The 16,109-nt window shown below is 45.5% G+C and overlaps 1 protein-coding gene across 1 annotated transcript in view; it reads right to left on the bottom strand.

Annotated features, from left to right (window-relative positions):
- The window catches only part of LOC139569804 (tyrosine-protein phosphatase non-receptor type 13-like), a 160,744-nt gene that overhangs the window by 4,331 nt on the left and 140,304 nt on the right, over positions 1-16,109 (bottom strand). The window contains 3 exon segments of the mRNA XM_071391162.1: positions 10,465-10,680; positions 11,014-11,191; positions 11,466-11,622. Coding sequence (XP_071247263.1) covers positions 10,465-10,680; positions 11,014-11,191; positions 11,466-11,622 — 551 coding nt within the window.

Raw genomic sequence — 16,109 nt, 5'->3', positions numbered from 1 at the left:
TTTTATTTTCAAACAGTTTGAAATGAGGTGCGTTCCACCTGCTCATTAATTCACATAGGAGTAGCCAATTTCACTGTGGCAGACTATTTACATATGAGGCATGCTAATGTCAAGCAAGGATTAGCTAGATGAGCTGAACAAACTTCTCTCTTCGATGAGAGCCCAAGCACTATCCAGTGATTCCCCAAGTCAAGTATGCAGACATTTTCTCATCTCCAGTCAGACCATTGCCTTCATTGTTGTTTTTCTTACTAATAATTACTTTGGACATGTGTGCGTTCCTATGAATGTAAGTGCCTTATTACGTTATCATAAAAGTTTCTGTATATCTTATGTTGTTTCTACTGTAGCATACTGTATGTAGCTATGTATGGAACATACATTCTGTATTCTGTGTATTCCTTCATAACCGTGGACACGCAAGATACTAATTTCATAACCTTTATGTGTTATACTCAATTGTGCTTATGTAGCTAGCTACATTATTATATTACCGCTGTAAAACAATGCTAAGAGAAGTATTAGCTTGTGTTGTTTCCTTTGAAGCGATCCTGCCTCCTCATGACAATGTCCTCCTGTGTATTCATTTTTGGCCTGCTTAGCATAGCTCTGCTATGACTTGCCCCCTTGTGGAGCCCTTGGGGAGTTCTTCAGTTACTGTTTCTTATGTATTTCATTCTTAATTGTGATGTTGTCCAAGCAATTGATTATTTTTTATAGCAGTGTTATGTTACTTAATTGTAATATTGTTTTATTGCTATATCCTGATATTGTATTCTAATTTCTAATAAATCCTCTTTATTCTGTACTTCCAGAAACCACACACACACAAACAGTATTGACAATTATTTGGAACTGGACATCTTTCTATGCTAGTTCCACAGAGGAACTCTAGAGCTCTGTTAGAGTGACCATCGGGTTCTTGGTCACCTCCCTGACAAAGGCCCTTCTCCCCCGATTGCTCAGTTTGGCCGGGCGACCAGTTCTAGGAAGATCCTTTGTGGTTTCAAACTTCTTCCATTTAAGAATGATGCGGCCTCTGTGTTCTTGGGGACCTTCAGTGCTGCAGACATTTTTTAGTACCATTCCCCAGATCTGTGCCTCAACAGAATCCTGTCTCTGAGCTCTATGGACATGTAACGCTCGTCGTTAGGTGGAAGAGAGGAGGACCAAATTGCAGCGTGGTACGTTTCCATATTTATTGGAATACTTAACAACACGAACAAAACAATAAACAGAAAATGAAACTAACGACGCTACAGACCTGAACATGTGAACATAGAGCCAACGAACGCAACGAACAGGAACAATCACCCACAAACAAACAGTGAGAACAGCCTACCTTAATATGGTTCCCAATCAGAGACAACGTAAAACACCTTCCTCTGATTGAGAACCATATCAGGCTAGTAGACAACCCTAAACCAAACATAGGAACACATAACATAGAATGCCCACCCAGCTCACGTCCTGACCAACTAAACAAGACTGAACAAAGGAAATAAGGTCAGGAACGTGACAGTACCCTCCCCCCAAGGTGCGGACAAAACCTGAACCTATAGGGGAGGGTCTGGGTGGGCATATGTCCACGGTGGCGGCTCTGGCTCTGGACGTGGCCCCCACCCCACCATAGTTAATCCCCGCTTCCGTGGCCTCCTCTTAATGGCGACCCTCCATATTAACCCCACTTGACTAAGGGGCAGCACCGGACTAAGGGGCAGCACCGGACTGAGGGGCAGCACCGGACTGAGGGGCAGCTCCGGACTGAGGTGCAGCTCTTGGCTGGCTGGCTGCTCTGGCAGCTCCTGGCTGGCTGACGGCTCTGGCAGCTCCTGGCTGGCTGACGGCTCTGGCAGCTCCTGGCTGGCTGGCGGCTCTGGCAGCTCCTGGCTGACTGGCGGCTCTGGCAACTCCTGGCTGACTGGCGGCTCCTGGCAGCTCCTGGCTGACTGACGGCTCTGGCAGATCCTGGCTGACTGACGGCTCTGGCAGATCCTGGCTGACTGACGGCTCTGGCAGCTCCTGGCTGGCTGGCGGCTCTGGCAGCTCCTGGCTGGCGGGCGGCTCTGGCAGCTCCTGTCTGGCGGGCTGCTCTGGCGGCTCCTGTCTGGCGGGCTGCTCTAGCGGCTCCTGACTGACGGACGGCTCTAGCGGCTCCTGACTGACGGACGGCTCTGAAGGCTCAGGACAGACGGGCGGCTTTGAAGGCTCAGGACAGACGGGCGGCTTTGAAGGCTCAGGACAGACGAGCGGCTTTGAAGGCTCAGGACAGACGGGCGGCTCAGACGGTGCTGGGCAGACGGACAGCACAGGCGGCGCTGGGCAGACGGGCAGTGCAGGCGGCGCTGGGCAGACGGGCAGTGCAGGCGGCGCTGGGCAGACGGGCAGCGCAGGCGGTGCTGGGCAGACGGCAGACTCTGGCAGGCTGAGGCGCACAGTAGGCCTGGTGCGTGGTGCCGGAACTGGTGGTACCGGGCTAAGGACACGCACCTTAAGGCTAGTGTGGGGAGCAGCAACAGGGCGCACAGGGTTCTGGAGACGCACAGGAGGCTTGGTGCGTGGTGCCGGAACTGGTGATACCGGGCTGGAGACACGCACCACAGGGCGAGTGCGTGGAGGAGGAACAGAGTTCTGGAGACGCACTGGAAGCCTGGTGCGTGATGTAGGCACTGGTGGTACTGGGCTGGGGCGGGGAGGTGGCGCCGGATATACCGGACCGTGCAGGTGTACTGGCTCCCTTGAGCACCGAGTCTGCCCAACCTTACCTGGTTTAATGCTCCCCGTAGCCCGACCAGTGCGGGGAGGTGGAATAACCCGCACTGGGCTGTGTTGGCGAACCGGGGACACCATGCATAAGGCTGGTGCCATGTATGCCGGCCCGAGGAGACGCACTGGAGACCAGACGCGTTGAGCCGGCTTCATGGCACCTGGCTCAATGCTCAATCTAGCCCGGACGATATGTGGAGCTGGGATGTACCGCACCGGGCTAAGCACACGTACAGGAGACACCGTGCGCTTTACCGCATAACACGGTGTCTGCCCGTACTCACGCTCTCCACGGTAAGCTCGGGAAGTTGGCGCAGGTCTCCTATCTGACTTCGCCACACTCCCTTTTAGTCCCCCCCCCCAAGACATTTTTTGGGCTGTCTCTCGGGCTTCCTACCGCGTCGCCGTGCTGCCTCCATTCGCCGGTATCCCTCCTCACACTGCTCCAGAGAATCCCAGGCGGGCTCCGGCATTCCCCCTGGGTCGATCGCCCACCTGTCGATCTCCTCCCACGTAGTGTAGTCCAGACTCTGCTCCCATGTCCATTCCTCCTTGCGCTGCTCCTGCTGCCGCTGCCTGTTATGACGCTGCTTGGTCTATTTGTGGTGGGTGAATCTGTAACGCTCGTCGTTAGGTGGAAGAGAGGAGGACCAAATTGCAGCGTGGTACGTTTCCATATTTATTGGAATACTTAACAACACGAACAAAACAATAAACAGAAAATGAAACTAACGACGCTACAGACCTGAACATGTGAACATAGAGCCAACGAACGCAACGAACAGGAACAATCACCCACAAACAAACAGTGAGAACAGCCTACCTTAATATGGTTCCCAATCAGAGACAACGTAAAACACCTTCCTCTGATTGAGAACCATATCAGGCTAGTAGACAACCCTAAACCAAACATAGAAACACATAACATAGAATGCCCACCCAGCTCACGTCCTGACCAACTAAACAAGACTGAACAAAGGAAATAAGGTCAGGAACGTGACAGGACAATTCCTTTGACCTCAAGGCTTTGTTTTTGCTCTGACATGCACTGTCAACTGTGGGTCCTTATATAGACAGGTGTGTAGCTTTCTAAATAAATTGAAATGTATTGAATTTACCACAGGTGGACTCCAATCAAGATGTAGAAACCTGAGCTCAATTTCGAATCTCATAACAATGGGTCTTCTGTTTGTTTTATTCATATATTTGTAAAAATGTCTATAAACCTGTTTAGGCTTTGTCATTATGGGGTATTGTGTGTAGATTCCTGAGGATTTAATCCATTTTAGAATAAGGCTGTAACTTAACAAAATATGGAAAAGGTCAAGGGGTCAAATTACTTTCCGAAGGCACTGTAGGTTGGCAGTAGCATTGTTGACGAAATGCAGGCATCGCAGCATAACTAGGAAGAGGTCTTGGGAAAAGAGAGTGGATTTGTGCTTCAGTATTCCCATAGGGAGTTCTTCTTCACTATTCCCAAAGAGAAGGACTGTCACCAGAAAGGTATTAATTTCACTAATTGTGGTTGTCACTCATTTAGTGAGCTTCCCCCTCACTCCTGGCTTTCTCTTCTCCTGTAGCTCCAAGGCATAGCGATTGGTCTCCCCCACCATGTCTCTGACCAGCTTGTCTGTCAGAAACAGCTTGGAGCACTCCAGGCTTTGCATTCCAGACTGGGACTCATCAAAATCAACAGCAGGGCCAAAAGGGGTGAAATGGCTGGCGGCTTTCCAGCTACCGCAGACCTCCCGTACTCCATCCATTGTTGGTCTGCCTCCATCACCACCAGCATCTTCAGAGGGACCTGGGACTTCGTTGGTGGGCCAGGGTCTTCAGATTCAGGGTTCTCAATGGCCAAAAGGTTGCGGGTTAGCTCTTCACTGTCACTGTCACAATCTGATTTCTCACTTTCATACTCGGAAATTCCGCATTTGTGAGTTATCGCCTTTTGATTGACATTGCTAGTGCTACTGCTTAGCCCACTAGCTACATACATAAACAACAACACTGAATGGCTCTGAGTGAGTGTCAAGATGTTACGTGATTGACTGCCAGGACGTTCCACATGTACGTATAAATAAATCATTATCAGAAAATGGTTTGTGTTGTGGCGAAACCCTGCGCTGCCACTTTTAGAGCGCATCAGTAGTAAGGAAAGAGGAAATAAAGATAGCTCTTCCGGCTCTCTGGAAGGGAGCTCTTAGTTGGCGCGGCAGTTGGATAGTGTGTGCAATGCAATGAAGTCTTGTTTATTTTCAGCGTGTTTATTTTGTAAATTGTTTAACTTGATCATCGGTGTTACCGCTCTAGGTCGTGGTTGTTATCTTTTGGGACCACACCGGTTATTGATCGCGTGGATTAGTAGCAACATTGTTGCAAAGCTTTGACATACAAACAAACAAACAAACCATCAGACGGACAGACAGTGCAACTGCAAGCCTGAAGTCAACAGCTAAGACTGTCTCTCTCTCTCTCTCTCTCTCTCTCCCCTCTATCGCTCCAGTGCTTTTCACTGCAACAGACTTTCTTTTTATCAATGCGCTTCCCTTTGATGTTCAGTGTCACTGGACTATTATTCCCCTGCTAGACGTATTTGGGATGACATTTTAGTTAATGGGAGGTTGCTTGCAAGTTTTTGTGTATTGTTATTTGAACAATACACAATAACCCCCACCCATTCATACCCTCTGCACTCCTCCACTGGTAGGTAATACAGATTATTGCAAATCCTCTAATGTTGATGACTAGGTTCTTTCTTGTAAATTGTTTCTATGAAGTTGCCATTAAATTGCTCTGTCATTATTATTGTATGAGTTATTATTGGTTGGGTTACCCCTGTGCTGTGATGTGTGTTTTATATGGTGTGTCTTATATTTTCTCTCCACTGCCTATCTGGCAAACAGGCTACACTCTAGGCAGTCTCTTCTGCTGATGTGTGTGTGTCTGGTAGTGGTACTCTATATATCCTACTTTTTTCCTTTCGGCAGGGTTTATACCTATCTTTACCCCTCTCTAACAATACCGCTACAGTGTGGTAATTATTTAGTTATTTACAGTTTTATTCACATGTTTTCAAGTACTGGTGACAAATCATGCATTCTGATTCTGCATAGATTGTAATGGACACATATGTATGTAAAATACTGTTTTAAAGGTTGTACTGATTATGATGAGCTAATGCTAAGCTGATTGCCAGCTATGTGTGGAGCCATGTTGGTTGACATCATTCAATGCATTGTGGGTGTCACGTAAACATCTGTCAGACCAAAGATGTTATAACAAAACGAGGTGAAGGGATAGTTCACTCGTCTTTTGAGTCAACTTCCGGAAGTGAATGATGGGAAGTGAATGATAGTAGATTACTAACCCCCTTCAATGTGCATACTGCAAACAGACCCAGCTCATCTTGTCACCTTTTCTTATCTTTGGTTGAGGCAGAAAAACAGACTTGGTGGCGGGCACACACTCTACCCACTGTCAGATTACTATAGACATTTAGAGAGTTTTACTCACTTATTTTAATCACTGGTGAACTCACCCATGATGTAATGAATTGTAAATAGTAATTGCTATTAGTTCATTTATAGTATGGTTTCTGTCAGCTGAGAGTTAGCTAAATATGACTACTCAGATTAGCTCACTCTTTCCTCAGTTAGTGCTAGGACTCATGTAGCCTACATTTTTTAGATTTGGATGAGAATTGTGTTTTGCTGTTGCTATTTATTTGAATGTCTGAACATTCCATCCAAAAATAAACTGCTCACACTGAGAACATAAAGTTGTTAAGACTGTTTGTGCAAAATATTTCTGTGAAAAAACAGTGTGGCCAGCTCAAATGCTGACTGTTAGACGTGGTCGGTTAGACGTGGTCGGATGACGCAGATGCTACGCTACAGGACTGTTTTGCTAGCACAGACTGGAATATGTTCTGGGATTCAGGCAATGGAATTGAGGAGTACAGCTTCATCAATAAGTGCATCGATGACGTCTTCCCCAAAGTGGCCGTACGTACATTTCCCAACGAGAAACCATGGATTACAGGCAACATCCGCACTGAACTAAAGGCTAGAGCTGCCAATTTCAAGGAGCGGGACACTAATCTGGACGCTTATAAAGAAATCCTGCTATTCCCTCAGACAAAGCATCAATACAGGACTAAGATTGAATCCTACTACACCGGCTCTGACGCTCGTCAGATGTGGCAGGGCTTGAAAAATATTACGGACTACAAAGGGAAACCCAGCCGCGAGCTTCCCAGTTACGCGATCCTACCAGACGAGCTAAATGCATTTTGTGCTCACTTCGATTCAAGCAACACTGAAGCATGCATGAGAGCACCAGCTGGTCCGGATGACTGTGTGATCACGCTCCCACGTAGCCAATGTGAGCAAGACCTTTTAAACAGGTCAACATTCACAAAACCGTGGGGCCAGACAGATTACCAGGACATGTACTCAAAGCATGCACAGACCAACTGGCAGGTGTCTTCCCTGATTTTTTCAACCTCTCCCTGACCGAGTCTGTAATACCTACATGTTTCAAACAGACCAGCATAGTCCCTGTGCCCAAGAAAGCAAAGGTAACATGCCTAAATGATTACCGCCCTGTAGCACTCACGTCGGTAGCCATGAAGTGCTTTGAAAGGCTGGTCATGGCTCACAACACCATCATGCTGGAGACCCTAGATCCACTCCAATTTGCATACTGCCCCAACAGATCCACAGATGACGCAATCTCAATCACTTCCCTTTCCCACCTGGACGAAAGGAACGCCTATGTGAGAATGCTGTTCATTGACTATTGCTCAGCATTCAACACCATTGTACCCATAAAGCTCATTACTAAGCTAAAGACCCTGGGACTAAACACCTCCCTATGCAACTGGATCCTGGACTTCCTGACGGGCCACCCCCAGGTGGTAATGGTAGGCAACAACACATCTGCCACGCTGATCCTCAACAGTGGGGCCCTTCAGGTGTGTGTGCTTAGTTCCCTCCTGTACTCCCTGTTCACCCACGACTGTGTGGCCAAACACGACTCCAACACCATCATTGAGTTTTCTGACGACACAACAGTGGTAGGCCTGATCACCGACAACGATGAGACAGCCTATAGGGAGAAGGTCAGAGACCTGGCAGTGTGGGGCCAGGACAGCAACCTCTCCCTCAATGTGAGCAAGACAAAAGGAGCTGATCATGGACTATAGGAAAAGGAGGGCCCCGAACAGGCCACCATTAACATTGACGGGGCTGAAGTGGAGCCGGTCAAGAGTACCTTGGTGTCCACATCACCAACAATCTATCATAGTCCAAACACAGCAAGACAGTTGTGAAGAGGGCACGATAACACCTTTTCCCCCTCAGGAGACTGAAAATATTTGGCATGGGTCCCCAGATCCTCAAAAAGTTCTACAGCTGCACCACCGAGAGCATCCTGACCGGTTTGATCAACAGCTGGTATGGCAACTGCTCGGCATCTGACCGTAAGTCGCTACAGAGGGTAATGCATACGCCCCCAGTACATCGCTGGTGCCAAGCTTCCAGCCATCCAGGACCTATATGCTAGGCGGTGTCTCTGCTACCGCATGGCAAGCGTTACAGAAGCGCCAAGTCCAAGACCAAAAGGCTCCTTAACAGCTTCTACCCCAAGGAATAAGACTGCTGAACAATTAATCAAATGTTTTTATACTGCTGCTACTCGCTGTTTATTATCTATGCATAGTCACTTTAAAAATGACCTTGACTAACCTGTACCCCCGCACATTGACTCGATACCAATACCCCCTGTATATAGCCTCGTTATTGTTATGTAATTTTACTTAGATTTTTTTGTTTTTGAAATTCACTTTAGTTTATTTAGTAAATATTCTTGAACTGCATTGCTTGTAAGTAAGCATTCGGCGCATGTGACAAAGAAAATTAGATTTGATAAACACAACATGTAAAGTGTTGGTCCCATGTTTCATGAGCTGAAATAAAAGATCCCAGACATTTCTCATACGCACAAAAAGATTATGTTGCTCAAATGTTGTGCAGAAATGTGTTTACATCCCTGTTAGTGAGCATTACTCTTTGCCAAGATAATCCATCCACCTGACAGGTGTGGCATATCAAAAAGCTGATTAAACAGCACGTTCATTACACAGGTGCACCTTGTGCTGTGGACAGTAAGGCCACTAAAATATGCAGTTTTGTCACACAACACAATACCACAGATGCCTCAAGTTTTGAGGGAGCATGCAATTGGCATGCTGACTGCAGGAATGTCCACCAGAGCTATTGCCAGAAAACTGAATGTTCAATTCTTTACCATAAGCCTCCGCCTAAAAACCGCAGACCATGTGCAACCATGCCAGCCCAGGACCTCCACATTCGGCTTCTTCGTCTGCAGGATTGTCTGAGACCAGCCACCCAGACAGCTGATGAAACTGAGGTGTATTTCTGTCTATAATAAAGCCCTTTCGTGGAGAAAAATAAATTCTGGATTGCTGGGCCTGGCTCCCGAGTGGTTGGGTCTGGCTCCCCAGTGGATGGGCCTATGCCCTCCCAGGCCCACCCATGCCTGTGCTCATGCCATGTGAAATCCATAGATTAGGGCCTAATTAATTTATTTCAATTGACTGATTTCCTTATATGAACTGAACTGGTAAAATCTTGAAATTATTGCATGTAGCATTTTACATTTTTGTTCAGTAGCGTTTTACTCCAATGTTTGTAAACACACGCTGTAAAGCATCAAAACATGATTAAAAACTATAATTTTGGTCAGGCCTTGCATCCATAGCTCAGTCTTTGAATATGAGAGTGGTTACAATTATCCAGCCCCATACCTCAGTTTATCGAAACAGTGGCTGGGAAACACTTTGTTAATGTTTCAATTGCAGATTGAAGAGCGTCTGAACTAACTGATATTGTCTGGGCTTTTCTGCTGCTCATTAGGAAAAACAAGATTTGCGTCTTCGATGTGGGTGTGTTATGTTCGCTATATCGTACCCTGACATTTGTTGTTGTTTGTCCATGTTGAGTCACCATAGCAACAACATTGCCACTACTACTTTTTTCAGAATTAATCTTTGATGAATCAGGAATAAAATTTGACGTTTTTACAGAGGTTTTAGTTGCACAATTTTACATCTAGCTAAGGTGTTTTGTGCAGTATTTCTGAAGAAAAACAATTTCCATGAAAAGTAGACAGTGCAGACAGCTGACGCAACATTGCTGAGAAACATGCTGTCAGTACGGACTGATTTCTGAGAACACATCTTCATCAGAAAGCTGTCAAACTATTGTTAATAAAGAACAAGCTACATGTTGTTTTATCAGTGCCTAAAATCAGTAACTAGTAAGAACATAGCTCTGTTTATCAATTTGAGAGTGGTTACATTTCTCCAGGCCCATCCAGCTTTTATTGTGTCAACTGTGGATTGCCCCTTTAAAATAGAATTTGTAGAGTACTAATGTTACTGTCCCCACTACAACAATAAATACTTAAATACAGTGTACATGTACTTTTGTCCTTGAAACATTTAATTGAAATACTGTAGAATTCCATTCAATCCTATGGAGGAATGCTCCTTCTGAGGAGTACCAATATGGTGGACAGGGGATTCAAAACGGGGGATTCTCTCATTGCCAAAACATAGCATCAGTATTCTAGCGTTTATATACATCATTGGTGAGCACGTGTGCTCCAACTTACCGGGAGATCGTATTCTATGAGACTCAGTATGACATCGGTGCAGATCAGTACTCCTGTTCGTCCTATTCCAGCACTACAGTGTACAGTGACAGGTCCTTTATGGTGGACCGCTCGGAGGTAACGGATAAACCTGACCAGCTGCTCTGAACACTGCGGCACACCGTGGTCAGACCAACGGGTAAACTTCAGGTGACGGACAAAGTGGGTCTTACCAGACTGGAACAGGAGGGAACAGATATCAATCAACTGATCAATCAATAAAATGTCAAATTAGAATATTTGTACAAATGCGTTTTAACATAACAGAAACCAGGGCCTAAACCCTCTAAGAGATGACAGTGGCTTATGGACGACTTAATTGAAATGAGAGAGATTGCGCATCCTTCAAAACTGCTTCATTGGATTTAGTAGATACAAAATTAGCACATTATACTCATGCTAATTTATGCTTTACATATTTCAGCTTTCTACTATCCTCTCTCCGTCACATCTATGAGTAGATCGTATTTGAGATGTGTTCTCTTTCTGTCATCCCTCTCTCCCCCTCACCTCTTTCTCCACCATGCGGATGATCTTGATGTGGAAGTATTCCTGGATCTGCTGGTTCTCCAGGCTGAGATGGAAGCGTCCCGTGTCCAGGGGACAGCTAACCTTCTTTGGCCAGTAGCGGTGACACTTCACCCTGCCTCTCTCCACATTCTGGGTCATCATGGCTATCACATCAGACCTGGGAAGTGGGGAGGAGGGTTGTTAACAACTTTGTACTGTTCAATTATATGCTATAAGATTTTAGTTAGAGGTCAGCACTGACACACCAGTATTGTGTTCATTAGGCATCAAATAGAAGAAAGCAGACTGAAACAGGGAGGGACTACATGGACTTATCCAATAATAAATGCAGATTTTCTACTGGAAAATGTTTTCTGTCAAAACATTTGTGTGTGCACTGATGTCATGTACTGTATGTAAACACTTTTCACAACACAGTAATCACCACAGACCTGTTCTCCCAGACCATCTGCCAGAAGTCGGGCACGGTGGAGGGCAGAGGACCCTGGCAGGAGATATAGAAGAACTCCTCGCTGCCAACCTCCATACGGATATAACTGGCGTTAATATAGTCCTGGTTATCACCCACTAGAACACGCGTCTTATCATCTAGAGAATGGGAAGAGAGAGCGAGAGAGGGGTTAGAGAGGGGCAGAGAGAGATAGTTATATAGTCATGCTGTGTGTGTGTGTGTGAGGAGGACATATTTTCCAAATGACTAATAAAATAATCTGAATCACAAAAATGGTCAGATGTACACTACCGTTCAAAAGTTTGGGGTCACTTAGAAAGAAAAGCAATTGTTTTTGTCCTTTAAAATAACATAACATTTATCAGAAATACAGTGTAGACATTATTAATATTGTAAATGACCATTGTGGCTGGAAACGGCAGATTTTTTATGGAAAATCTACAAAGGCCCATTATCAGCAACCATCACTCCTGTGTTCCAATGGCACGTTGTGTTAGCTAATCCAAGTTTATCATTTTTAAAGGCTAATTGATCATTAAAAAACCCTTTTGCAATTATGTTAGCACAGCTGAAAACTGTTGTTCTGATTAAAGAAGCAATACAACTGGCCTTCTTTAAACTAGTTGAGTACCTGGAGCATTTGTGGGTTCGATTATAGGCTCAAAATGTCCAGAAATGACACCACACTCCGAGTGACCTCACCTCCTCCCTGTAGGCTGTCTCGTCATTGTTGGTAATCAAGCCCACTGCTGTTGTGTCGTCTGCAAACTTGATGATTGAGTTGGAGGCATGCATGGCCACGCAGTCATGGGTGAACAGGGACTACAGGAGGAGGCTGAGCACGGACCCTTGTGTTGAGGATCAGCGAAGTGGAGATGTTGTTTCCTACCTTCACCACCTGGGGGCGGCCCATCAGAAAGTCCAGGACCCAATTGCACAGGGCGGGGTTGAGACCCAGGTCCTCAAGCTTAATGATAAGCTTGGAGGGTACTATGGTGTTGAATGCTGAGCTGTAGTCAATGAACAACATTCTTACATACGTAGGTATTCCTCTTGTCCAGATGGGATAGAGCAGTGTGCAGTGTGATGGACGATTGTATTGTCTGTGGCCCTATTTTGGTGGTATACAAATTGAAGCGGGTCTAGCATGGCAGATAAGGTGGAGGTGATATGATCCTTGAACCGTCTCTCAAAGCACTTCATGATGACAGACTGGGATAGGGAGAGACTGAATATGTCCGTAAACACACCAGCCAGCTGGTCTGCACATGATCTCAGGATGCGGCTAAGATGCCGTCTGGACCAGCAGCCTTGTGAGGGTTAAAACGTTTAAATGTCTTACTCACGTCGGCCACAGAGAAGGAGAGGGGGGGCCTGCAGTCCTTGGTAGCGGGCCGCGTCGGTGGCACTTTATTATCCTCAAAGCGGGCAAAGAAGGTGTTTAGTTTGTCTGGAAGCAAGACGTTGGTGTCCGTGACGTGGCTGGTTTTATTTTTGTAGTCCGTGATTGCCTGTAGACCCTATCACATATGTCTCGTGTCTGAGCCGTTGAATTGCGACTCAACTTTGTCCCTATACCAACATTTCATTTGTTGGATTGCCTTGCGGAGGGAATAACTACACTGTTTATATTCGGCCATATTCCCAGTCATCTTTCCATGGATAAATGCGGTGGTTCACGCTTTCAGTTTTGCGCGAATGCAGCCATCTATCCATGGTTTCTGGTTAGGGTAGGTTTTAATTATCACAGAGGGTACAACATCTCCAATGCACTTCCTTATAAACTCACTCAACGAATCAGTGTATAAATCAATGTAATTCTCTGAGGCTGCCCGGAACATTTCCCAGTCCGAATGATCAAAACAATCTTGAAGCGTTGATTCCGATTGGTCAGACCAGCATTGAATAGTTCTTGTCATGGGCATGTCTTGTTTGAGTTTCTTCCTATAGGACGGTAGTAGCAAAATGGAGGCGTGGTCAGATTTGTTGCTAATGCTACTTTGCTACCTGCCAACTTTAATAATTTTTTTAAAATTCCCCCGCTCAACTTTTTTCATTCAACATGCTTTACAGTCGCTGTACTCATAATAAACAGGAGAACGATCGCCTTATGGTGAGGATATCCGTGCTGCAAGCCCAGCTTCAGAAGCAATCGTTAGGCAGGGTAATTTAAGTGTAGGAAAGGATGAAACAGCGTCTGAGCCACCAATAAGTGCCGATAGTAGTATAAATCCCATAGCACAGTCCCCGCAGCCAGACAATTTTCTCATGGCCTCTGGAAGGAAATGCTGTAGGAATGCTCAACCGGTGTTGCTCATTCAGCCAACATAAACTTCCAACCGGTTCTCCCCATTAAGCAATGGGTTGGAGTCTGAGGCCGAGCCATCTCTAGTCTCTATTCCACCCGTTATGGGGTCTGAGACACCGAAGCCTCCCACCATTAGCTCTGACAAATTGAAAACCCTAGTCATTGGCGACTTCATTACATGCAGTATTAGATTTAAAAAGAATAATCCAGCGATCATACATTGTTTACCAGGGGGCAGGGCTACCGACGTTAAGGCTAATCTGAAGATGGTCCTGGCTAAGGCTAAAAATGGCGAGTGTAGAGAGTATAGGGATATTGTCATCCATGTCGGCACCAATGATGTCAGGATGAAACAGTCAGAGGTCACCAAGCGCAACATAGCTTCAGCGTGTAAATCGAATAGAAAGATGTGTCGGCATCTAGTAATTGTCTCTGGCCCCCTCCCAGTTAGGGGGTGATGAGCTCTACAGCAGAGTCTCACAACTCAATTGCTGGTTGAAAACTGTTTTCTGCCCTTCCCAAAAGATAGAATTTGTACATAATTCGCCCTCATTCTGACCAAGCCTGGCCAGCTGAGGAGTGACGGACTCCATCCTAGCTGGAGGGGTGCTCTCATCTTATCTATGAACATAGACAGGGCTAGTCTGCCACTAGCAGTCAGTGTAGTCAGCTCAGCTATCCGCATTGAGACCGTGTCTGTGCCTCGATCTAGGTTGGGCAAAACTAAACATGCCGGTGTTCGTTTTAGCAATCTCACTGGAATAAAGGCCACCTCCATTCCTGTCATTATTGAAAGAGATTGTGATATCTCACATCTCAAAATAGGGCTACTTAAATGTTAGATCCTTCACTTCCAAGGCAGTTATAGTCAATGAACAAATCACTAATCATAATCTTGACGAGATTGGCCTGACTGAAACATGGTTTAAGCCTGATGAATTTACTGTGTTAAATGAGGCCTCTCCTCCTGGTTACACCAGTGACCATATCTCCCACACATCCCGCAAAGGTGGAGGTGTTGCTAACATTTATGATAGCAAATTTCAATAGACAAAAAAAATTATGTGTTTTCGTCTTTTGAACTTCTAGTCATGAAATCTATGCAGCCTACTCAATCACTTTTTATTGCTACTATTCAGGAGTTCCCTGAATTCCTGTCAAACCTTGTAGTCATGGCAAATAATATTCACATTTTTGGTGACATTTATATTCACATGGAAAAGTCCACAGGCCCACTCCAAAAGGCTTTCGGAGCCATCATCGACTCAGTGGGTTTTGTCCAACATGTCTCCAGACCTACTCATTGCCACAGTCATAATCTGGACCTAGTTTTGTCCCGAGGAATAAATATTGCGGATCCTAATGTTTTTCCTCATAATCCTGGACTATCGGACCATCATTTTATTAGGTTTGCAATAGCAACAAATAATCTACTCAGACCCCAACCAAGGATCATCAAAAGCCGTGCTATAAATTCTCAGACAACCGAAAGATTCATAAATGTCCTTCCAGACTCCACCTACCCAAGGATGTCAGAGTACAAAAATCAGTTAACTTTGGGAACGGGGGCAGTATTGAGTAGCTTGGATGAATAAGGTGCCCAGAGTAAACTGCCTGCTACTCAGGCCCAGAAGCTAGAATATGCATATAATAATAATAGTAGATTTGGATAGAAAACACTCTAAAGTTTCCAAAACTGTTAAAATAATGTCTGTGAGTATAACAGAACTCATATTGCAGGCAAAAACCTGAGGAAAATCCAACCAGGAAGTGGGAAATCTGAGGTTTGTAGTCTTTTTAAGTGATTGCCTATCCAATATACAGTGTAAATAGGGTCAGATTGTCTGACTTCCTTCCTACGCCTTCCTAAGGCTTCCACTAGATGTCAACAGTCTTTAGAACGTTGTTTCAGGCTTCTACTATGAAAGGGGAGCGAATAAGAGCTGTTTGAACCAGGGGTCTGGCTGAAAGCCTTCCGCGCGGCCGTGAGCGCGAGCTGCGTTTCCTTTCATTTCTAAAGACAAAGGAATTGTCCGGTTGGAATATTATTGAAGATTTATGATAAAAACATCCTAAAGATTGATTCTATACATCGTTTGACATGTTTCTACAAACTGTAGTGGAACTTTTTTGACTTTTCGTCTGGACTTAGTTCCCGCGACTTGTGCATTTGGATTACTGGACTAAACGCGCGAACAAAACAAACATTTATTGTCTAACATGGAGACCTGGGAGTGCCATCAGATGAAGATCATCACAGGTAAGTGATTCATTTTAACGCTATTTCTGACTTTTGTGACACCTCTCCTTGGTTGG

Source organism: Salvelinus alpinus, chromosome 3 (genome assembly GCF_045679555.1).
Source record: "Salvelinus alpinus chromosome 3, SLU_Salpinus.1, whole genome shotgun sequence".
Taxonomy (NCBI): Eukaryota; Metazoa; Chordata; class Actinopteri; order Salmoniformes; family Salmonidae; genus Salvelinus; species Salvelinus alpinus.
The sequence above is the reverse complement of the archived record's forward strand: the minus strand, read 5'-3'. Positions and strand labels throughout refer to the sequence as shown.